At 43.2% G+C, this 24,817-nt stretch overlaps 1 protein-coding gene across 1 annotated transcript in view; it reads right to left on the minus strand.

The window, feature by feature from the left end:
* The window catches only part of UQCRH (ubiquinol-cytochrome c reductase hinge protein), a 71,786-nt gene that overhangs the window by 25,858 nt on the left and 21,111 nt on the right, over nt 1–24,817 (minus strand). Inside the window, exon 3 of the mRNA XM_085602750.1 lies at nt 2,559–2,720. Within this exon, the coding sequence (XP_085458876.1) occupies nt 2,559–2,720 (162 nt within the window). The remainder of the gene's footprint in view (nt 1–2,558; nt 2,721–24,817) is intronic.

Raw genomic sequence — 24,817 nt, forward strand, 5'->3', positions numbered from 1 at the left:
ATGTTAAATCATGTACGCAAGTGATAATTGTTTTACCATTACTTATAGTGACACCTGACGAAGGGCATTTCAGCCCGAAATGCATTGGGTGTACAGAATAAACGCTGCCTTTTTTAAATGGACTTTGCATTGATCATGTTCTTTCAAGAGGTCCGGAGGGGCACAGACAGAACAGTAGAAACTTGGGAAATTGCACAGAATACCGCGTGTGGATGTAAAAAGAGATTGAACTAAAGAAAATAATGTTTATTTTTGACTATGTGGACAAGATGGATTAATTTGCAAGTTAACATATTGCCAATGTGGCGCAACAAGCAGTGCAACTGGTTGGGGCAAGAGGTCGCCCCACTCTGGAAAAATCAATGATTGAAGGGGCACCCAGGAAGCAAAAGTAGCACACACTCTGATTGGATTAGCCTCTCACTCAGGGATTGATAAATGTCTGGCCATATCAGCCAATTGGTTGTTCAAGGCTGTTCTCTTTTCTGACAAGGCACCCACAGGCACAGGGTCGCAGAGGAAGCCAAGATCCAGGAGTGGAGTCTAAAGATTGGATTGGCATTCTCTTTTCAGAGCCGTGGATGGAGCTCGAACTTGAGACGGTGTCTCTGTCATTGGTTACCAGTAAAATAAAATTTGCCCGTCTGAGGAAAGGAGCTGGGCTGATGTTTGTGAAGCATGGCATCGTAACAGAGACATAGCTTTCTGAGGAGTTTTCAGGCAGCTCCTCAACATAAGGAAACTTGCTGCACATCAACCTCGAGGGAGACCTGTTTAACTCCATGTTGTCATTGAAAGCGAGACTGCTTCGCCCTGGAGCCCTCCCCAGGACTGTCGGAGCTAGTGGGAGCTTCCGGTTACCATCTGTTGCTGGGGGAAGAGTGTACTGTTGAATAACTTACCATCTAATCCTTGATCCATGCACCAGAACTTGTATAGTCTTTAGCTTTGTCATACACTGGTAGAAGTAGAACTGTCCCTGTGGCTGCCCTGCTAATAGAAAACCTAACCTGTGAAAAGTGAGCTCTGCGGTACAGTCCACCATCTCTTGAGTCATATGAGGGTATCAGGGTGGACTGGCACACTGGCCAGCTACTACCCTTCTGACAGCTAGCCCAGTTACTGGACTAGTACATCTCCAGTAACTGTGCCACAACACCAGACACTCCTATCCAGATCCCAGACACCAACACATCGGTGTCATCGTCAAGAAGTGTGGGTAAGTCAGTTGCTTTGGGTGAGGGACAGCGAGTGGGCGAGGAACATTTGATTTCATATCAATTGCTGAAACCCTAACGCTCTAATACAGATATTGGTACCATTGCTCTAGCTTTGAAGAGTAACCCTGTGTAACATGGTATGTACAATGTAACCCCTTTGGCAAAGTCAAATGTGTAAAGTGTCTCCGAAGAGATACGTTAATCATGGCACTGTTAAGATTATTTTTCCGTTGTTGGCCATTAAAGTACGACTGACCAAGATGTGAACTTCAAAGTAACCTTTATAGTCTTTTAGATACCGCAGTATGATACCTCAAGACGGTCTGCTCTTTCGTCAGTCTTGAACCAATGTATGAAAATCTCTTTTAAACCCTATGCCTTTCCATCCAGTTACCCCCTGAAGTAGCATAGCATTGCGTATACCTGACCTATGGAGAAATGGATATCACTAAAGGAAATGAATAAAATACTGTGTGATCACGTAACTGGGTGTCAAAGTGTGGCAGCTGAAAGGGGGTGGAACCATAATGGTCAAGCCACGAAGAGAGAAAGTTTGACAGTCAAAATACACTTTTTGTAAAACTCTGCTCCTAAGAAATTAGCAACAGGGGCAAATTTAAAAGTAGGTTTATTCTGGATTACATAATTGGTCACAAACATTTTAAATCATCTTATGTGTCCAAGCACCTGTTGCAGAACTCTGTGTACCTAGAAATTTCAATGTTATAATCAAAGTTAAATTACTCTGATGGTTAATAAACGTGGCAGAGAATGCTGGCATAGAGGGCTAATGTTCCTGCCGCAAAGCGCAATGTGCAGCATCTTGGTCACAGGTTTGTATTTTCTGTGGACAGCTGCTGCAGAGATCCTTGTGTTACCTGCAGGTTACAAGTTACAACCTTTGATGTGTAGCTTAAGGAGTATGAATGGGCATCTCAGAGATGCCTGGAAAATGCATGTGTCAACAGCTGAACAGATTCAAAAAGTGCCAGTTAAAACAAAGCTACCAAGTGATTGCATAGATTGGACATTACTTTGCATAAGTAGAAAGTATGTATTTTTGTGCTCCGTACAGTTTCTCCATGACAAAGTAAAATAATTCGATCAGAAATCCAACTAACTGTTGTTCAGATTGAAATAGTTTTAGAGTTATCCTGTTCTGCATATAACCCAATATTTGCCTGCCTCCCATTGCACCCCAAAGTACTCTGCTACTGGCCCCAACGTATTTCATGATTGATGTAGAAGATAATGAAAAGGGAGCAGAAGACTGATTTGAAAGAGCAGAATAGTTTCCTCGAGGGTCAGAGTATTTCCGCTTCAACTGGTTTTACTTACACAGTGGTCCCGCGCGTGCAGGAAATCGAAGAGCTCTTCTGTGCACTCCTCTTCAGTTTGCGATCTGGAGGATACACGCTGGTCACACATTTCCAGTTTCTCTCGCAGTTTTGTGCATTTTTCAGACTGCTCACACTGTTCCCTCACTGTTGTCAAGGGATCCTGGTACAACGAAGGAAAAGAAAGTAGCGCTTAACATTATAATCCATCTATATATGTATCTGTGCATAAAATACTACAAAGTTAGTGATAACTTTACCTAAGGTTAGGTTTGAGATTCCAAGAAAATCTGTTTTTCGTTTTGCTACAGCTTTCATGATATTTTACGAATATGAATAAAAAATAAAAAACATTAAAAAAAAAAAGTCAAGCCTACAGAGGTTCAGATAGCAGGTTTTGTGCAGATAGGTAAGTCTGGGGTGGGGCAAGTAGCGTTCAAAAAGCAGCATTTCTCGTTTTAACTGCTTCAGCAATATTTGCTCTCCTCTACAGAAAAGAATGCTGAATAGAATGACATCAAATTTAGCATGGAACTAGAACTTTAATCAGGAAGAGCCTTTTCTTGGTTCAGGGTAATTTCGGTTCAGTAGTTTTGAGAAATAAGTGTTCGAATTATGTGCTGTGGGGCAGGTGAGTGAGGTGGGCTTCCAAGTATTAAAATGTACAGATACCGGACCGTTAATTCGCGAATCCACTGGGGAACATTTGATTTCATATCAATTGCTGAAACCCTAACGCTGCAATACAAGTATTGGTACCATTGCTCTAGCTTTGAAGAGGAACGCTGTGTAACATGATAAGTACAATGCAATGTTAACTGTATTTTTTAATGGCGCTTAGTGACTAGACACTATGATGTATGGGTCAGAACTAGTCCAGAGGGTTGAGGAATTGCAAATCCATGGAAAACAAGCATTGGCATAGCCAATAGGCCTCGCCTTTGGGACCTTATAAGTGTTCAGCCATGCAACAGCTGATGTTGCACCAAGGATATTGTACTGCAAAACTAAATACTTATAAAGGTCCCAAAAGTGAGACCTATTGGCTATGCCAATGCTTGTTTGCTTTGCACTGGTCCCTCACAAAGGTTTTTGTGAGATGTCAGAACACCAACCATAGTTTCATAGGTATTAGGGTGGCAGAAGTTGGTTTCAGTAGATGTGACAGTGGGGTACACAAAGAGGAGGGGGTGGCAACAGTTTCCATGAACTAAGGATCTCCTTTTCTGGGTAGGCGTAACTCGTCTGTGGTGTGGCACCCTGCAAGTCACATGACTTTGTCCTATGTTTGAATCTGGGAAGGGTCACAGAAGGAAAGTCAGCAGCCTCCACAATGAAGTGAACTTTCTTAGCCTGCTGGCATGGGAAGCAGGGGAGAAGAGAGACTGATCTGTAGTATTTTTTGTAGAGTTTGTGTCCTCATGGGGTAGCTATGTTGCCTCAGGGTCCTTTGACATATTACTTTATGGAGGCCTCAGAGTGGCAGCAAGGTGTGTTGAAAGGTTATGTTGACGATGCAAGGAGGAAAGAATGCTTTATGCAAACGAGAAAATGCACGTTCTCTTTAGTTGACCATCAGGCTGATGACAAATTAGTTGCTCCTTGACAAGGTTTCCATCTTAATTAGATACTGTAGGTGCAACGGGGCAGAAATGCTCTACCAGGTTCTCCATTAGTGATGCTAAAAATCTGTCCACAATCCGTATTGTTATATATTTTTCAATTTCTTGACTTACAGTGAAGTGATGGCAATGTAAACCCATCTGAGGGGGTGCGGAGGGGTGGCCATTCAATTTTGGTATTTTAGGACTCGCAAAAGCAGTAAGAATGCTCTTCAGAGGGAGACCACTGACTTTGGGAAACGGTTGAAGAAGAAAATGGTTTGGACATGATGCTGAACTCTGCCTCATAGAGACAAATCTTTATTCTGCATTAAGTGTAGTTGGTTCAAAGTGTGTTTTATTGGTGAGCGTGATTTTGAAGGTAATGTGACAGTTGGAATTAAACTGATGTTACGTTTTTGCAAGTTGTGCTGTGAATCCGTCTATTTTCATCCTAAAGATCCAGCCCTGGACCAGGGCAGGTCTTGTTGACATTGACAATGGATTCCTTCTGGCTTGCTTGATGGAGAGGCATTGATTGGGAATTTCATGTAAAGTCGGATATTTTCAGTGTACTGCTAAATCTTTATTCTCATCGTTGATAGGGAAGGTTCCAGACAGGTTTATGTGCAGGATGTAGCTCACTTTTTCACTTGAATTAAGCATGGATTGTTGGCTGCCGCCTCCCCCCCCCCCCCCGTAGGTGAATTCCTTAACCCAAAGTTGCTTCTGCTCCCATTTTTTTTTTCTTGAGTAAGCACCAGTACAAGAAAAGATCTTTGTGCAACTCCATGGGTTGTGTTGATCTATATATACCTGGGCGAGTCCCGATTCGGCTAGGAGGTATATTCAGAAGCATATCTTAACAATGCAAAAGTAAACTATTTGTAGAAGGAAAGTGTCAAAAAATTAATGTGCATTTACTTGCTGTGTCTAAAAATTGGAAGTCTTTTAACTTTGTCTGGCACTAAAGCTTACTACTTCAATGCAGGTCAGTAATGAGTTGTAAACCTTCCATTGTATGGATGGTTTTAAGGTGTAGGAGTTTAGAGGAAAAATTTTGCTCCGTTGGAACCTCCAACCTCAATGAGTAACATACATTCCATCTAGCATGACCACCTGTGATGGACATGCTGTTTAACATTGGATGATTCCGACTGGGGTCTGTGAGGAATCTCCGGATTGTTTTGTACATCCCAATCTGAGCAAGCCCACAGTGCTACAAGGCTATACACTTACTTGGCTTATGTGCACCATACAAATTAAAATAACATAATATTTCACCTATTAGGAAAGCTCATATTAAGGGGATAGCAGAACATTATTACTGTATTAATTAACTCTGCTGGTAAAAATGTATATTCTCTTGTCTGATACCACAGATCTTGAACATCAACAGAACGCTCCCCTATGAACAAACCGTGGCAAACTAATAGATACAGCTTGCATTTTGAGTGCTAACTGAATAGTGCAACAAAAAAACCCTGCTGCAGTGAAAAAAGAAAAACTAAAAAAGATTTTCTGTACACAGTTCATCAATGAGAGCTGAATGTCATTATTCGGTGTACCTTTGAGATTGAAAGCGAATCCCTCATTCTGTATAATCTAAGCAACTCCGTAGGAGGTGTAAGGATACACAAAGCAGAAGTTCAGAGACAAACTACAATGTGTGGAGCCAGAGCATACCCTATATATAGTATAGTGATTTGGGAACAATAGGTCTGCAGACATCTGCGCTGGCAAGCGAGACCTAAAAAATTGGAACACTATGAAGCTGTAGTCCTATGAATTTATTAACCAAATGCTTTCAATAGACGTGTAAAATTCCCGATGAGGTGTAACATAGATAATTGCTGAATGACTGGTTACGGTCACCACAGGGCAAACGCCAACTAAACGGAGTGATGAATTGCACCTTGCGCCAGGAGTAAAATCCATGATTGTTCCTATGCTACAAGGCGAACATGTAAATAGGAAATACTGTACGATTTGTTTTCCTTCATTACATGCAGGATGGAGTAGTTATCGGAGCCCTGACATTTGGTATGTACTGCTCTGCGCATGTGTGTCTGCCCGAAAATCCTAGGTCCAACTTTATAGAAGATTAACAAAGAGTAAATTTACTTTGGGTCAAGCCTTTAGTGCATTGTCAACAGAACCGATGTCCATTGGAAATAAGGTTGCGATTATTGTGATGTTCAACTCTTGCAAAAGTCTTATCCTGTTAAACTTCCTTTTTCAGAAACCTGCCCGTCAGTTCCTGCAAACAAATCTCATGTAAATAGCCAGACAGGAAGAGAGGTCAGAATGACTGATATTTTTATGCAAAGATTTCAGATAAGACCACAACGACATTTTCTTTGTTTGAACTTCTATAGTTTACATCAGGATTTGTGTGTTGCTCATTCCACGTGCAAAACTATGAGATGTCAATAGGGCTTTCTGATTCTATTCTGATAATTCCTACCTCACGTGTGAAATATCTGTCAAGCGCTAGATTTCACATGCGTGGGCTAGCTTCTAATGCGCGTTTCTGAAAGGTTTTCAGCTACTCTGTACTATATACTTTCTAGGCAGTGTGGTTTAACAGCTTTGAGGCTGTATGCAGAAAACATATCCAATTACGCTAATTTAAGAGTTTTTTTTCCCTTTCTTCAACATCGGACTCCGCAACTTACTATCCAAATCTCTTTAGATTTTAAGTATATGCAGGGCTTTAAGTGGGATGAAAAAACTGTGGGGTGGGGGGGGGGGGGGGGGGGGAAGGCTCTCATAGGGGTGTGGCCGCTGTAATTAAGGGCGTGGCTTAAAATACTTAAATTAAAAATCTGTGCTTAGCATATGCTGCCCCACTGGTATTTTGCGGCTTCTGTCCCTTCACCCAGATATGTAACACAACAAGTAACATTACACCTATAACCAGCCAAGACTATTGGCTTTGTCAATGGTTGTAAGTTGCATAAGATAAATAAGCAACAACTATGGCATTGTTGTATATAATATGGAAAATACAACGCGCTCGTGGGTGAGGTTGTTGCGTAAGGCTAGAGCAGCCGACCTTCCAGCTGCGAAAATAGGTTCGAGTCGACGTCCTGCGATTCCAAAAAATGAATATGCCCTTGTGTAATGTAACTGGTGCTCATGTAAAGCGCTCCAAGATCACGCTAAATAAAACTGAAAAACGAGTCTTTTTGAAGTTACATTAAAGGCAGTGACGGGTTATACTATTGCAGAGTTGAGAGGCTTTGTTTACCCGGAGGATAAAAATGGAGAGCCTGATAGGGATCCGTCTCGGCATCTGATTTTAATAACTGCCCGTGCAGCACCGGCAGTACCCGGCCCACTTAAAGTCCTTAGTATATGCACAACGGATTTAGCAAGGACTGGGAAGACATACAAGCCTGACAGACCCAAGGCATTTGTCTGTACAGGTCCGAAGTCGTTTCCCCCGCAGAACAGAGGGCTACGAGCTTGTAGATTCAGTTTTGGTGCATAGTGTCCAAAGCGGACAGTGGTCGGTCACCCCACGGCTTCCTGGAAGCATTCATTACTGAAACAAAAGACGAGTCGCAGAGAAATACACCGCCTCGTGCTCACGCACAAGGCAAAATGATTCCTAATGGAAAGTGACACACATATGACACAGTGATAAATGTGTCTTGGGTGGTTTACTTTGATTACTTTGTGCTGCGTGGCCTTTCATGGCACGTGATGGAGGTACGTGAAAAACGAACTAAAATAGGGAACAAGAAAAAAATCTCGCAAGAGAGAGTGCCTTCTGTTATGGGTGAAACAAGCCATGTTCTGTTAAAGGTGTTTTGCACATTGCACGTGATATGCATTTGTATCGTTGCGGGTATGTGCTGGGAAAGATATGTTGAAGGAGTAAGAGTGGCTTCTGCAGCAATCCGCGTGCGAACATACCTCTAGGTCACAGGTTTTGTGTAAGTCAGAACTTTTCTTCTTTCGAATAAGAGGGCCATGTTCAGTAATCTTAATGCTTCTTTTTTAACGCCATCTCTCACGCTCTGCTCTGTGGTGGAGGAGGGGGAGGAGCATTGAAGCAGAGCAGGCAAGACGGAGGCGCTAAAGTGAAAGCAGGCTGGCGAGTGGTGTGCGATGTGCGTGCACCATGATGAGAGGAAAGCCATATGGCGCCGCTGCTCATCATTGTGCGCGTAACCGCACGCCCGTGGCCAGCCAGCTTTTCGTAGCACTTTTGGTAGCCCACATACTAAATGTCTCGCTGACAGCGCATGCGCAGGCTCAGCGAGACCTAAAAAGGGGTGCGTGCATTTAGAGTCTGTAGGGTCACCGAAGAGGCCAGAGCTGCCTAGCAAGGAACTGGTAAACTGAGTTCGAGTCCCGGCCTCGGCCCAACATCCTGTGATTCTGGCCACATCGCGTAATTACCCAGTGCCTAAAAACTGGCCCTGTGTAATGTAATCTGGTGCTCATGCTGTGTAAAACTGCACAGAGAGCGCAGGGAACAGCACACAAAGGAGCAGTGCGCGGGGCACTGCTAGCGCGAGACAGTGACACAAGCCCAAGACCCACAGAGAAAGGAGCACGTGCTTAAGTAATACATAAAGTAGAGTAAAAATGTTCAACACGGAGCTTTTGGAGGAGGGGTTACAGAAAATGAAGAAGGGAAAGTGATTGCGCGGAGGAAAGATACATGGCGGCTGCGCATGGCGGATTCGCACGTGCACGCAAGCGCTAGGCCAGCCAGCAGCACTTTGAAATCTCACATACAAAATGTCTCTCCGAGCAGCGCATGTGCGCTGACTCAGCGAGACCTAAAAACAAAGTTGAAGGGACAGTACTGGATGAGAAGGACTTATTTCCGGGTTTCCAATGAGAACGTGTGAATCCGAAACACTCAAAATGCTGACTGACACAGGAATATGTGTGTTGGAGCCCAATTGTGTCCTCCGAGCCGCACGTTTGAAAAAGTTAAGAAAAACAGGGCAAAAGGGGACATGGTGAGCATCGGACCACAAGGCAAATTTCTTTTTTCTGAAAAAAATAGATTTTCTCACATGATTTTTGGGATCCACAACCAGAATTGCAGATCCTGGTTTTATTTTTTTTAAATAAATTTGCTACAACTTAGCTGCATACAACAATTAGAACAATGTCTGTGCACAGCAGGGATTTGACACTCATGTGGGACAGGCACAGTAACCGGAAATTCGCCAGTTCCGATTAGGTCAGCAAACTTGCACTCCAAATGCAATAGAGTTAATGGTAATGGGAAATAAACACTTACATGTAAATATTATGTAATTTGATCTGTTACAGCATGGGTGAGGTCAAGAGTGGACGTAAGGGTATGCAAAGCTAACCATAAATGGTGAATTTCCGTGGTTTTTTAATTTTAATTCGCAACTTATTTAAATGTGGTTTTGAAGAGAATCAATACATGCACACTACACCTTTTTTCTGCACTTTTCTAATTAAGAAAAGATCTGTCACTTGGGAGCGGTGCTTTAGTTCTCAGGAAACACTGATAATCAATCCATTTGAATCCAATGATGCAGTCGGTGTTAATCTTAAACTGTACTGTCATTAACCTATTAAAGTGACGTATTATTTCCCAATACAAATAAACATATAGAAAGATAGGGCAATGAACAGCTATGCTTTCGTCATACTGCACAGTCGTTGACTTAAGTGGCTAAGGATACACTCCAGTAGATGAAAGTTAATTCCATAAAAGAGCGATGGTGTTATGCACAAATAAGTGACCCTCACTGAAAGTTGGCAGTGATAATCGCTACCGGGGAAAGCTCCAACCACAAGTTTCACAACGGTGTCCAAAAACGCAAACCTGATGACCATTAACCGCGAAGAATGATTACAGGTTATATAGACATTTCAAGTTTATTTAGTTGTTGGGGTGTGTTCGCACAGAGCATGCAAGGGTACAATCACGTGCAACTTCCGCAAGAAACATTAATACTACAAACACTTCTCAGTAACAGAGGTAAACAAGCACAAAACTCCTCAACTGTTGGTAGCAAGGTAGTTCGATAAATTATAAACACATGTGCCTATTGCAGTGGGTATCTGTAGCTCGGTAGAACATTTGACAGTTAGACACTGAAAGTTGTTCTACAATGTAGTAGCAACTAATACATTCTAGTGCTTCAGACTGCAATTCTGATATTTCCAGGCACTGCACAGAACACAATACTGTTATTCAATGTAATTTAATTGAGTGTAGGAACTGGGCCGCTGGGGCATACAAATTGGGCAGATTACGCATCTTATCTTACTCTATGCGGATGATGCACTGTTTTATGTTACTTCTCCATGTGAAGCCATACCGCGCTTGCTGAGGCTGATGGATAGGTTTGCAACTTATTCAGGGCTCCACATAAATAGACGTAAATCTTTGGCGTTCCCTCTAGCAGGACTGCGAGATAGTGAGGCGGAGGACTTGCCTAGTCTGGGATTGAGATGGGAGACGGATCACTTTAGATATCTAGAGGTGCAGGTGGCTCATGGGGACGCTAGGCTGCTTCAGCTGAATATGAACAGGGTGGTGGAGTCCCTGAGGCACTCCACAGAGTTCTAGAATACACTTCCGCTGTCCTGAATGGGGAGAATGGTGGTGGCAAAGATGGTGATGCTGCTGAGATGTCTATATGCTTTGCAGAAAGCACTGTGCCCGATTCCTGTGAAAGTGTTTCAACAACTGAATTCTCTTCTGGTGACCCTGCTGTGAGCAGGGAAGAGTTGTAGGGTTGCGCTGCAGGTGCTCCAAAAACGATATGAGGACGAGTACCCAGATTTGATTTTTATTATTATTCGGCGCGCCTTCAGTATGCAGTGCAGTGTTTGGATGAGGGCGATCACTGGGAAAAGCGTTTATTAGCCGGGTGAGTGCAGTCAGAGGATCTCCCTACACTCTTGATGGAGGGTGCAGGGGGTGAGCGCGAAGTTTCATATATTGTTAGACAAACTGCCTATATATGGCCGAAAGTTGTGGAACGAGTTCTGGGGCGGGCTCCCTTCCACCCAAAATTGTCAGTTTGGTAGTTGGCCCCTGTGCGCAGGATGGCGGAAAACATGTCTATCCAGGCATGGATGGCTGCAGGGTGTTGGCTGATCTATATATAAATGACACCTACCTTACATTTGAGCAGGCATGTGAAGGGTACGGTTTGGGACAGGGGCAATATTTACAATATTCTGGTCTACTGGAGGTGGCCAAGACGACACGGCCCACATATCCGGGTATGCCCCGGACCACTGAGACCTCAGACATTTAGTTAACATGTGGAGGCGGGCATAGTTTGATGTCATTGCTGTATAAGGCTATGAGGGCGGACTTGGGGTCTTTGGCCCTTAGGGCATGGGATACTTGGAATGGAGATGTGTAGGCACCATCACTGGAGAGGGTGTGGGTCAGAGTATGTAAACTTATACGCAAGGTGTCTTGCAATGCCCGGCTGAAGTTGCTGCACTACAACTTCTTGCAACGGGTGTATATGACCCCGGCAAGGCTCCACCCTATTGATGCTTCCCGTTTGCATGAATGTCCTAGATGTCATGGAGCCCATGCTGGGTTCACACATTTGGCGTGGGAATGTCTGGAAATGCATCAGTACTGGCTCGAGGTAATAGCACGGCTCCGTGGAAGGGTGGGAATTGCGTTGGAGGCCAAGCCCGAGCAGTGCCTTCTAGAGCTGGTGCCACACCGAAAGCAGAGGAAAATGGCTTACAAGCTATTGCAACTTGCGTTGGTATTAGCTAAACAGAGGATTGCCATTTGCTGGATGGGTGAGCGGGCTCCCACTTTTGTAAATTGGATGAGACGTGGGGGCATGGTCCCTGGCGGAGGAACTACACATGAAAGCATGCCGTAGTGACGAAAGGTTGGATTAAGACAGAGCAACATGGGGAGAACCATCTACAGAATTATTGAACTCAACAGGCACAGAAAGTGATCAGACGGACGAGACCGATGGTGACAATAGTATGTAAACGCAGGTGCTTGTGTCTCCTTAACTGTATATGATGCTGTGTCTGCTATTAAGCCATGAAAAATGTAAAGTGTATCTAGCTGTGCTATGTGTTAAGGGCCCTAATATGTGTACTGTAAACAAGTCAATTGATATTGTCTCGAAGGATTCTGTATATGGCTGCTCAGTTTGTGGTGAAAATGTACAAATAGAGTTTTTTTTTTTTTAAATGGAGTGTCCTCGGAAAGATTGTTGGCTGAGGCTACGTTAACGGAATTCTAGCTTCGGACAGCTGCAGATGTCAACAACGAGCATCAATGAACTCACAGAACCACATAGCGGACAAGTTTAAGTACAGCAGCTATTCACTAGTTTAGCCTTGATTCAGATTTTAAGCAGCCAGGATATGGCGAAAGGTTTCATCATCGTACGAGAGCATTACTGAATGTCATCAGTGAGGGGCAGAAAAAGCTCTGTTTCAGTCAGTGCTAGTTCATGTAACACCCACAATTTAGGCCAATAAGTCGAAGACCTATATTTTAAAATCAGCTGCACAGTCCAGCAGGGAGAGATCAGTGTTTTAGCTGAGAAAAATTTTACAAAATAAATTCCATCATGAATCAACACAAAAATAAGTTGCCATATTAGACGGGAAGGTTACATTCCTTTAACAAAGTCATACTCGTATTGCGTGGGCCCTCCGAGTCACAAACTGTGTGTACCAGCACCCCCCTATGTCGAGATAAGAAACTGCTTCTTTAACTTCGCTGAATCACAATTGGAATACAGGGACATCAAAGTTATTTCTATGACGTGAAACTCTACAAAACACAAAAGTACACAGTACATGCAATCAGTTCCTCTATTTCTGCAACTGCATGTTTAAATAGAAGAGTGGCTGAACACCGGATTAAGACCCCGTTCGAAATCCCAAATCAACAGGCAATCATATGAAATCAGAGCTCTCAGCAGAAGCGGAGGGTCCGAAGCAGCGACTGGACTGAATCTGGCCTTGGGCAGTCAGGAAAGCAATCGAGTGTGATATTGACAAAGCTGAAAACCATCCGGGTGTTTGTGTCAAAAGGTGAAAAATACTGCAAAAAAAAAAAAAAACACAGCGAGAAAATAAGATGCTCATGGTCAGGGCCAGTTAGTCTCTGCACGGTGGTGGGCATCATCCTTAGGAGAATGCTGGGATGAGGTTTCACAGAGTGTCTTTAAAGTGGTATAAAAAGTCTTTCCAGAACATCTGTACAAGTGCGCGAGACCACCATACATGCAAGAAAGTCCGCTTACCCTGTCCACATCTCCAGCATAGGGCTAGTGTTGCGAGGAACATTTTATGTAGGCAAGTCGGTGTGAGGTACCATTGGTACATTTCTTTACACGCAGATTTTCTCTGGGGGATAATGGCAGGATTTTGGGTCCATGTCCCCTATAGCCCTGTGAAGGCTAGTCTCCCAGCAGGATTGGTAGGTGTGCAGGATTTTGGGTTCGAGACCTGAATCACTCCATAGGTCTTAGCGAATAGTTCTTTGGTGCCCAAGTATGTGCATACCAGATCCTCAAAGTGTACCGGAGTGCAAATGGCATCTTGGCGTTAGTGGGGTATAGGGCCCAGTGTCGTAGTTGACAGTATTGAAGTCAGGTGATGGGCAGAAGGAGGGGGAGGGTGAGGGGGAGGGTGAGGGGTGCGTGTGTGTGTGTCTGTCTGTCTGTCTGTCAATTTCTTTGACTAGATAAGTGGTCCCATATTGCAGGGACTGTTTTCAAGGGGCTGGCTGCATAGGTGGTTTTTGGGCACGAGTGACGAGGAAGCCAGGCCAAGTCCCATAATGATAGGCAGGCAACTGCTTGGTCCATGTGGAACCAATGCATCCCACTCTCCCTCAGCGCACACTCTGAGATATATCACAGATGGGCGCCCCAGTAGTATTCTACAAAGTTTGGACACGCTTACCCCACCTATCCGTATGCAAGGTTGTTTCCCATCCTACACAAATGAGAGGACTCGTGCTTGTACTTAGGTGATGTCAGTCATGGCGAAGGATTGGAACAGGTATAACATTTGGGAAAGAATATTCATTTTGATGACGTCAGTCCTTCCCAGCTATGACAAGTAGAATTGCCTCCAGCGCTGCAAATCACCTAGGATGGCCTTTCGACAGGCGACCCAGGTAAGCTTTGACCATTTGTCCAACCGGGCACTAACACGGAGGCTGTGGTAATGGATCGATGATGTGGGCTATTAAAACGTGGCTTGTGTTTTCAGGTTGGGCACAAGATTTTTTTTTGTTAATTTTGAAACCACATACAGTCTTAAATTACTCTAGAGCAGCTTACAGTGCCGGTAAGGATTTAGGCGAGTTGGTGAGTGTAAGAAGTATATAATCTGCGAACAGATTAAGCTTGCGCTCGAACACCCTCCCACCCCCAATGGTATAACTGTGATTGTGGGTGGTCTGAGTGTTCTTGCTAGGGGTTCCACTTCCAGAGGAAAGTGAAGCAGGTAGAGTGGGCAACCTCACTTTGTCCCTCTGCCTAGTTTGATTGGGATGGTGCATTGCCCATTAACCCTTACAACCGCTGTGGGGGTAGCATATGCCGCATTGATTTTGTCCCTCATTACAGGGCCGATCCGGATTTGCCCTTGGAAGGTCTATTTTACTCAGTAAAATGCTTTCTCTGTGGCGAGGCAGATCAACAGGGCCGGTATATCTCGTGTATTCTTCTACTATTTGGGCAAGTTGTCTGATATTTTCTGCTCTCCATTTTGGATTAATCCATCCTGGCCCGGGTTGATTAACCCTGGGAGAAGAGGATCCAGGAGCATTGCCAATATTTGTATGTATACGTTTGCGTTGGTATTCAACATAGCACTGAGGCTGTAAGACAGAGTGTGGGGTCCTTCTTGGGCTTTGGGATCAGTGTTCTCAGCTTTGCATAAATGAGTTCAACAAGGGAATGGTACGGTCTAGTAGCTCAGGGAGGAACATTTTGTAAAAGGCAGCAGTGAGATCATCTGGGGTTGGTGATTTAGTGTTTGGAAGCAGATTAACCGCCAGTCTTTTTTCTGACTTGTCTATAGGAGCTTTGAGGTGGGTCAATGTGAAAGGGCCAGTCCAATGCTTCTAAATAGGCAAGTATATCCTCTCGCTTTTTGGAGTCCCGTTTGTAGAGGGCTTGACAAAAAGCATGAAAGGTGGCTCTTCTTCCCGCTTCACTCTTTGTCCAGTTGCCATTAGAAGTACGAATTTGAGAGACTAGCGTCTTCGCCCTCTGGAATCAGATTTTCTGCACTAAATGGGAGAACACCTTGACTCCCTGATCATAAAAACCTCTGACCCAAGTCCATGAGGGATAGTATAGTGCGATTGGCCCCGTGTGCCTTCAGTTGACCTCGGGCTATGGCCTGCTTACGTTGGGTGGTTTTAGAGGGATTCTTTTTGCCAGCAAGCTCTAGCGTTTTGTTCTCCGATGTACGTGTGTGTACCACAAGTCGTGCTTCCCTCACTTTAACGGTTTAATTTTCTCCACTTTTGTTGTAGTACGTAAAGTTGAGTTTATTCTTTTTGATGTGCTCATTCATCCACGTGGTGTTCTTTTTGTGATCAGCCTTTCATGTAGTCTTTATTGATATGTCTTTATGCAATGCATTGACAATCCAACTATAGAAGGTGCGTATGTCGTTTGGTCACAAGTTTATTGGGGTTGTTTCTAGATGGAAATGGAGTTTGTGGATGTCTGGTTTTTTCCACTGCCTGTGTGAGAGTTTGTTGTAGTTTTTGTTGTCTTTGAAGAGTTGTGTTTGTTGGATGTGTTGATCTTGAAAGTGATGATGTTGTGGTCGGTCTAGCTTCCAGAGGGGTTTGGGGGGGGGCGCTAATTGTGGCTTGCCCCAAGAGTGGAAATAGGACATCTAGAGTGTGTCCAGTGGAGCGAGTTGGCAGGAAAAAATTTGTTTGAGGTTGAAGGCTTCATGGTTTGTTGTAATAGTTGTGGTTAGATTCTTCTTGCCAAAACATATCTTGAGGTCTGCTAGAATGTATAGGTTTGGGTAGGCCAGATAAGTAATGGTCACTGTACCTAGCAAAACGTGTAAAGTTTGCATTGCTGGGTTAAATCCCAAGAGTCCTATGTATTTTTTATCACTGATTGTAAACACACAATTTGACTCCCAAACTGACCTTTCAGTCGGTTTTGATATGGAATCTTTGTATACGACGAATCCACGGGATGAGCCACTAAAAGTAATGAGACACCCTTAATAAAAAAAATACAAATAATGTCCACTGACTTTATAATTCAGCTTGTTCGTTTTGCCCTCTCCTAAAAAAGGTCATGGCACATGGTGGCTATGGGCTGTACCTTTGCTCCTGAGCTGGCCAACATATCTTTATGACTTTGACAATCTGTATGCATAAAAAAAGAAAACTGATGCAGCTCCATGCACAGGTGACGACATATAGCCCACATATAGCCGACATATATATGTGGGACATATAGCCCACAGTATTTGCAACTTGATTAAGAAACAATGACACCTCCTGAAACCACTAGGTTTAGATGAACCTTGTATTATTTCAGAAAGTGCAAAAACGTAAGAATCGTTGGTGAAGTCCAAACTCATAAAAAAGAAACCAAGCCAGACAAAAATCTGGGCCTTCCCAAGATTATGAGACATTTTGAATGTGGCTGTTCTGTATGCCGATTCACATCAGACACCACAGAAATCACGATTAATGGCATCAGACAAATGCAAAACTGTCCTAGTGACAATATCATATGTGGTCACGTGCCCCATTCAAAGACCTGCATAGAAATGACTTCATAACAGGTCTGAAAACATCTACCAATACAGGTCAAATATAAACTGTAACAACGTGACAGCAACTTTGTTGACCCACTTTAAGCAATGATATTCTACATCACACCTGAAATGGACAGTGCTTGTGAGAATTCACAAGGATAATAGAGATGAGGACATAGAATGACAGCTACATGCCCTAGAAATCACTTTATATTCCAAAGTTTGATACAATTACCCAGGGTCTGGATGAAATGTTCAATCTAATTTGCATTTGATGCATCAATTACTTTTAAATAGGTTTTCTTTATGCATACGGTTCACCGTTCCACCTTTTATGAGGGACACCATCCTATTTCACTTGTATCCATATATTATACGTGCTTCTAATAGAATTCTTGGGACAAAATGTTTGAATTTATTACTAGGCTGGTGTAGGTATTGAATGCCTTTCTTAGGTCCACTGAATCCCCGTCATTTTTTTCTCATTTATTTATCGTTTTGAATACTCTGTGTGGACTTTACCTTTTAAATCTCAACATTTGATGCAGCGCTTTATTTGCTAAATATGAAGATGTGGGTATTTTGTTCTCCATTTCTGTGTAATTTAGTTGCTATACAGATCCACACACACACACACACACACACACACACACACACTTTCCATTAATTGTCAGAAAGAATCATCCCTCCTAAATTGATGCACACGAAGACACTCTCAAGACGTTCCCGCTTCACACATGTAATGTGAGGCATCCATGCCTGATAGATGCAATTTAACATATTGCTGTTTTAGCACAGGCCAGATTCCTCCGATTCTAATTTGACACTGGGCAGGTCTAGGACATCAAGCGAGTTGCTACCCGCTGAGGCCTGTCTTGGCAGCCCTCTGGTTTTCCTGGCAATGCTAGGCGATGGGCAAAAGTTTCTCAAAAAAAGGTGCTCTCTGGTGAACACACCTCCAGGTCCTAGAACACAAGTTAAGTTTTCAGGACAAATTGCCTCACTTAAAGTCACTTTTTGCTGCATCATGAGTAAAACATTTCAAAGTAACCTTCACAAAGGTTTCCTTATACAAACCGGTGGTGGTCTGCCATTTACAGATATATTTCAATCCATTTGCTTTCACAAATACCTCAGAAACTTGACCCGTTGGCATGTGCCCAATAATTTTCTTTTCCTTCCATTAATAGTTCACCCCCTCACTCACTTACTCCTTTGAACAGACACAGCTTAAATGTTAAGAATAGGTATGCAAAGTTTCTGCAATAGCTCTTCATTGAGCAACATATCCACTAGGTTAGCGCTTGGTACACACTGGGTATTTGGTGCTACTGCTAGGTCACTACTTGAAGCTAGCCATATGTCCACAGCTTTATTACAGGCCCTTGAGAATAGCCTAATAATGGACTTGGAATCATACGTGGGTCGAGACAAGTGATACCTCTAGGACGCGCCCCCACCGCTTGATCACAAACCATGGACTAATACAGAGATAGGACTCAACCTGGGAAAACCCACTACTTCTCTTGAAAGAATTTGGCTTCCCCATTCCTATTTAGCTCTAATTAGGATACACAAACTCAAGGACAATAAGTCATATTGGGATTATGGAGTAATTTTAGTATTTTATTGCTGTGAATTACAAATTTACTAACCCTTATTTGCATTAAATGTTTAATATTAACACATTTATAATTCGGTCACATAGCTTCGGGTGCACTATCTGGCACACCTAATGAATTAATTTCCATTGTGAATTGTTAATAACTCCCCAAATCACCTGATAGAATGTTTTGCGTTTTTTCCCCTTAAGAATTATCTTCTCTCTTCCTAGTTCATTGTCCCAAACTCTCAGGGGTGACAGGGAACAACATCCCAAACCCTTCTTAGTATTTATTAACACAACTTAACATTATAGGAGGCGTGTAGTTTGATGGATTTGCCTCTGATTTTGCACTGTCTGGGACAATGGTAGTACTAGTAATTTCCAGTGCTTATTGAACTGAATTGAAGCCATAGTAGACATAGCTTTTACCTGGAGAATGAATGCACAAACCAACTCAATCAAGGGTGCCACGAACTGCTCCTACCTCAGGCCCGGCACAGGGTTCAAATTTAAACATTAATGTGAATAGGTTTTTTTCCGCATTGGAATTAGTCAAAATAATCACTGTGGGTCTTTCTTAATACAAAAATCATATCACACTGAAGAAGAGAGGTCCACAAAGAGCTGGCATACAATTTGGGCACTGCAATAGTACTGCCAAACTCACTGAACCAATGGGGTTATACTGGTGGAGCTTCAGCTGACTGCCAGCATAAACCTCTGAACATTTCCTACTTGATTGTTAGGTCAATGCGAAGGTCAAACTATCCCATTTAGGGCAGGTTAGAAATCACTAGAATTGCCTGCCAGGGACTGACAGTTGAAGCATGGCAGTCCCAAGCAGGGAAATAGCTTCTCGGTCCCCAAGCACAGTGAGAAACTAGGTTTGCGACTGTCTTATTTCTTGTTTTCAAGGAAATATATTTCAACTTGGGAAGTCTGGGTATACAAAACAAAAAAAAACCTTTGCTTGCGAGACACAACAAACATTGTATTCAATCAGAAAAATCAGTAACTTCAGTGGCAACACCGCACCAGCACCTCTACTGAAGGGACAGTGACCCCCAACTGCCTGGCAGAGATCTCTACATAAGGTCAGTGCACATTCGCCAGGGGAGCAGAGGCATAGCCTTGACTAACTTGGTGGGCCAGTGTACCACTGGCAAGGGCCAAAATGACCCTGTATGGCTGCTATTAAACACATTTACTGAGCGTCATTCATACTTTGCTGCAATATTGGGAAGTACATGTTATCTGTATAAAACTATTTTTAGAACATGAAAATGTTTCTTAAATTGTTTTTAATAGTAGGATTGGCCACGAAAATGGTCAGTGGTCTCCAGAAACCAGATGATTTAAGTAAGATTAGTAAGAAATCATTAGACTAATCCCAGGACGACAAAAGGCAATGGATGCCCTTAAGTATAATCTTTTAAAGCAGTAATGTCTGAACCTTTTTATGGGCCTACATCACAGACAGAAATAGTATGAGGCCTCTTACTGATCAAAATACATTATTTATTCCGGTCAATTTAATTTCGATTCTTACACGCCGCCAAGCATTTAACTTCACTACAACAATCAGCCACAGGAATGATTCATGGCACTCTTATTCAAAAACCGGTTTCGCTTCCTCCTAACTTCACTAAGAATAAAATTAGTTCCTCCACTTTATTCCAGGATTCTTTCATATCATATTAAATGTTAAGATATTTAAATACTTTACCGTTGGTGCTGGACATTTTCAACTCTTCCTACATATCGTTTGAATATTACTTGTAGATATAAGCCATCTAATTAACTTGCAGCATTCCCCACTTTAGTAATCTTTAACAAATCTGGGGACGCACCACATTAAGAAAGAGAAAAGAAAGTCCTAGACAACCTGTGCAGCTGTGAAATCCCAGGCACTTTTGCTTTGTTCCTATAAATTCCCATCATTCTTCAACAGTTTTTCTGTTGAAGGACCTCAAATTTCAAATTAGTACTTAGGATCTCTTGCTGAACCCGGAGAGTGAAGAGACACAATTGTCCCACATCCGGTTGGTTGTCTTAAGGAGGCATCCCACACCCCTTTAACTACGCTGTACAAGGGCGGCCTGCTGGCAGTATTCTGGGATACACAGGTGCACACAGAGGATCTACTTACTAGTTTAACAGTAGCACCCCGTAAATAAAGTCCAAAGGCTTGAAGCAACTGGAGTCCACCCTCTCCCTTTTATCACTATGTTCTGTGTATTTGTGACGTTTCTGAACATCTCTAGCAACGTTTTTGTATTTACTGATCGCGAACATGGACACATGCATACCTACATTTGTAATTTGTGTTACCACTAGCTGTTTGTGAATATTTACTTTTGTAATAATGATATTTACCAGATGGACAGAGCGTCCCACCCCATCCTCTACTTCTTAATCTGTTCCCAGCAAGGTGTATCTACTTCTTACTCTGTTCCCAGTGAGGTGGACCTGACCAACTGCATAGTATTCTGTAGAGAAGACCTTCCTATAAACCTTTCTAGTAAAGGAAACTGTGCCACAGCCAATCAGGCGAACTGCCTCAATTTAAAGGCTGCACTGACAGCCTGGAAGCGAGTTGTTCTCAACTGCCTGAACTTCAACATAGAAGCTGGAGCTTCCCTCCAGGGAGCTATACAACTTTTGGACTTCAACCTGAAAGGCCCCTGCTGATGCTTGCCGAACATGGAGCTAAATTATTTTTTTCCTTCTGATCAGGAAACAAATCAAAGGCCTCTGCTAAAACTGCTGGTCTGCCTTGTTGAGGACCTGCAGAGACAGACAATGCACCTGGAAGCTCTCTGTACCTCTCATCAGAGTGTAACTGCCCAAGAAACTAGGCCACAAGTGCAGCAGCACTGAGGGGAGTTACTGCCGGGTGAGCACAATCCCGAACACATTTTGTTGCTGGTTTTTCACTGTCTGTGTTACAGAGTCCAGCTCCCAGTTGGCTTGCCAGCTAGAAAGATCATGAAAGACCAGTGTGGTTTAAGCCAAGTCCTTTGTGTCTATGGGCCTGCATCAGTTTCTCTGTGCCAGACCAAAGTCTTCCTCAATCATCACTGAAGAGGGTCTTCTCTGAGTGAGAAACCACTGGCCTGGGGTCTATAGGGATGCAAAATAGCCCTATTTTCTCTAACCTAGGACCGAGTTTTACCTCCTGGGCCAAATAAATTTACTTTACGAACTTCAAGATACTGCCCACATCTTATGCAGGTTACCATTAAGATATCGGTTTGCTTCTTGGTTTTGCTTTGTATGGTTATTGGAGGATTACCAACATGAGGGTTACATATGGAATATATTAATGCCTCAAACAGATAACTACATTTTAGTCTGAAGATTGTAAATCCTCCATTTTCAGTGTATTGATCAAAGATCAATATACTGAGGGATTCTTTGCAAGTACCTTTTATTAAAAAATGTTATTGAACTTTTAACTTATTGTAATATACTGCTCACCCCCTCTTAGTATTTTATTTGTTACCTTCTCCTCTCGTCCTGGGCGCACTCCGGTACGCCGCGGCTGCCAGTGTGCCTTTGAGCAGCCCTCAAGGGTAATTTCCGGGATGTCAGCTGCCGCCATTTTGGGCAGCTGACAATCTAGTCTTTTTCCTCTCATTTCATCGGGCTTCCGCTCCTCTATTTATTCGGAGCCCGACACGGAACACAGCTAGAGGGATTCTTAGCAAGTACCTTTTATATAAAACATTTTTATCTAACTTTTAAAAATTTTTAATATACTGCTCACCACTATTTCTCCTCTTCTCCTGGGCTGCTCGAAGGTCCATCGTGGCTGTAAGTGTGCCGTTTGAGCGGAGGTAGCAGCCATCAAGGGTAATTTCTGGGATGTCAGCTACTGTCATTTTGGGCAGCTGACGTTCTAGTCTTTTTCCTCTCATTTCATCGGGCTTCCGCACCACTTTTTATTCGTAGTACGACGCAGATGCGCAGCGAACGCGCCAAAGACAAGCCCGTCTGCGCCCGGACGCAGCCAACAAGGCGGCATCATTTTAAGTAATTATGTTTTATAAAACATACTCGCGTATAGCGCTCACAACAGTACGGAAACACTCCTGGCACCATCTGCACGAAGAAACTCCACCTATCTCACATCTAGACCACTGGCAATGTAACACCTGTAAATTCTCCTGGGGCAATACAACTTCCCCAACCAGGTATAGTGCCCCTGGGCCCTCAAAATATGACCCTTTACCCAGCAATCGCACTGCTAATCGTAAAACTATTACTCTAGAAATGGCTAACCACACCCCTCCCCATTTACAATGCACTTATCTAAATGCTCGTTCTATTCCCAAACATGCTTCAGAATTTTGGAGCATTTTAGATTCTACGAAGCCAGATATATGTACTGAAACCTGGCTAAATCGGGCTTCCTCCCCCTCCATAGCTATAGCATTTCCTCAAGGCTGCAGTATAATTAGGTGTGATAGACAGCACAAAAAGGGAGAGGGGGGTGCGGGGGGAGTAGCTATTGTGAAGATAAATCCTCTAAGAGTGGATACCTTGGACTCCTGTTCCACCCCTAAGGCAGAAATGATAATATTTGAATTAAAACCTCAACCAACTTAACCTGGAAGGGAACACTAGTTTATCGTCCACTGGATGAAAAGAAAGATTTCAGTGCAAAGCTCATGCAACGGCTAGCACCTCACATCTGAACAGCAGACCATTTTCTGATCCTGGGTGATTTTAATTATCATATTGATAACCGAACTGACCCCGATACCATGCGCCTCTTATCAGACATGGAATCACTGGGTCTCCATCAAATGGTATCGGGTCCTACTCATTTAGCTGGGCACGCCCTTGATCTAATATTTACAGATGCTACTAACTTACTAGTGGACACTCCTGTTGCGTAGGCGTGGACTGATCATTTGTCAATTTCCACTTGGACATTCAGGAAACCCACAGTCAGACCATCAAACTCACGAGACCCTGGAGTAAGGTAGCCCCCTCCACCTTTCTCCCAGTCTTCACTCCCCCTACCATTTAGGACTACAAAGACATCAATCTTGCACTAAAAGCCTTTGAAGACTGTCAGAAAAAGGCCTTGAACGCCATTGCCCCGCTAAAGTGATCAAAATTGAAAAGGGAAAACCATCCCGCCCCCTGGTACTCTGAATCTCTAAATAAGGAGAAGTCCACAGTTAGGAAGTTAGAAAAATGGAGGCAAGGCTTGCCTACAAAATACCCCAAAGAAAATATTTAAAATATTGTAACATGGCTAGAAGAACTCCCATAGCTGAGAGAATTAATTCTGCAAAAAAACTCTTGTAAAGTGCTCTTTAAAATCCTTAAGGAACTCACTAACCAGAGCAGCTGCAATCCTTTAATACCCACATTTCAATCACATTGCAACAACCTTGCTGTACACTTCGAACAAAAAATTAACAATATCTACAATTCTTTTGCAACTATCACGATACATATGACTCGGGGATTTCAGGATGCTAAGATTAACTCTCAGTCCTCCACTCTGGAATTTTTTTAATCCTGTTACAGAGGATCAAATACCAGGTTTGATTAAGTACAATAAAAACTGGTTCCCTGTAAGACTTTGCCCCTCCCTCACATGATTGCCACCCTGACTCCCATTCTGATTTCTCCAATCACAGACTTATGCAATCTTTCCTTACAGTCGGCCACCATTCCACATAAATGGAAGACAGCACGCATTAAACCCCTTCTTAAAAAACCCACGGCAGAATCCCTGGACATGGTAAACTAGAGACCTATATCCCTACTTCCTTTTATATCCAAAATCCTAGAGTCTCTAGTAAATCTCCAACTAGCATCCTACCCTGAATCATCTAATCACCTGCTGAACCCCTCTCAGTCAGGTTTCCGTGCTTCTCAAAGCACGGATTCAGCCTTAGTAGAGGACACTAATACCATCAAACTGGCCTTGGACCAGAGATCCTCAGCTATGCTGGATCTCTTAGATCCATCAGCTGCATAAGATACCATCTCCCATCAAATCTTAGTTCAAAGACTGGGGGAGATTGGTATCACCGGTAAAGCTTTGGAATGGATGAAGAACTTTCTGTCTGAACGCACCCATTCAGTTCAGCTAAGTGACTACTCATTTACATCTATGGTCCTGGACAAAGGGGTGCCCAAGGTTCGATTTTGAGCCCCACCCTTTTCAATGCTTATGTGGCTCCCCTAGCAAAACTCATCAGGTCATGTGGTTTCGAAACCATCTCCAATGCCGATGACACGCAA

Source organism: Triturus cristatus, chromosome 4_2, assembly GCF_964204655.1.
Source record: "Triturus cristatus chromosome 4_2, aTriCri1.1, whole genome shotgun sequence".
Classification (NCBI taxonomy): domain Eukaryota; kingdom Metazoa; phylum Chordata; class Amphibia; order Caudata; family Salamandridae; genus Triturus; species Triturus cristatus.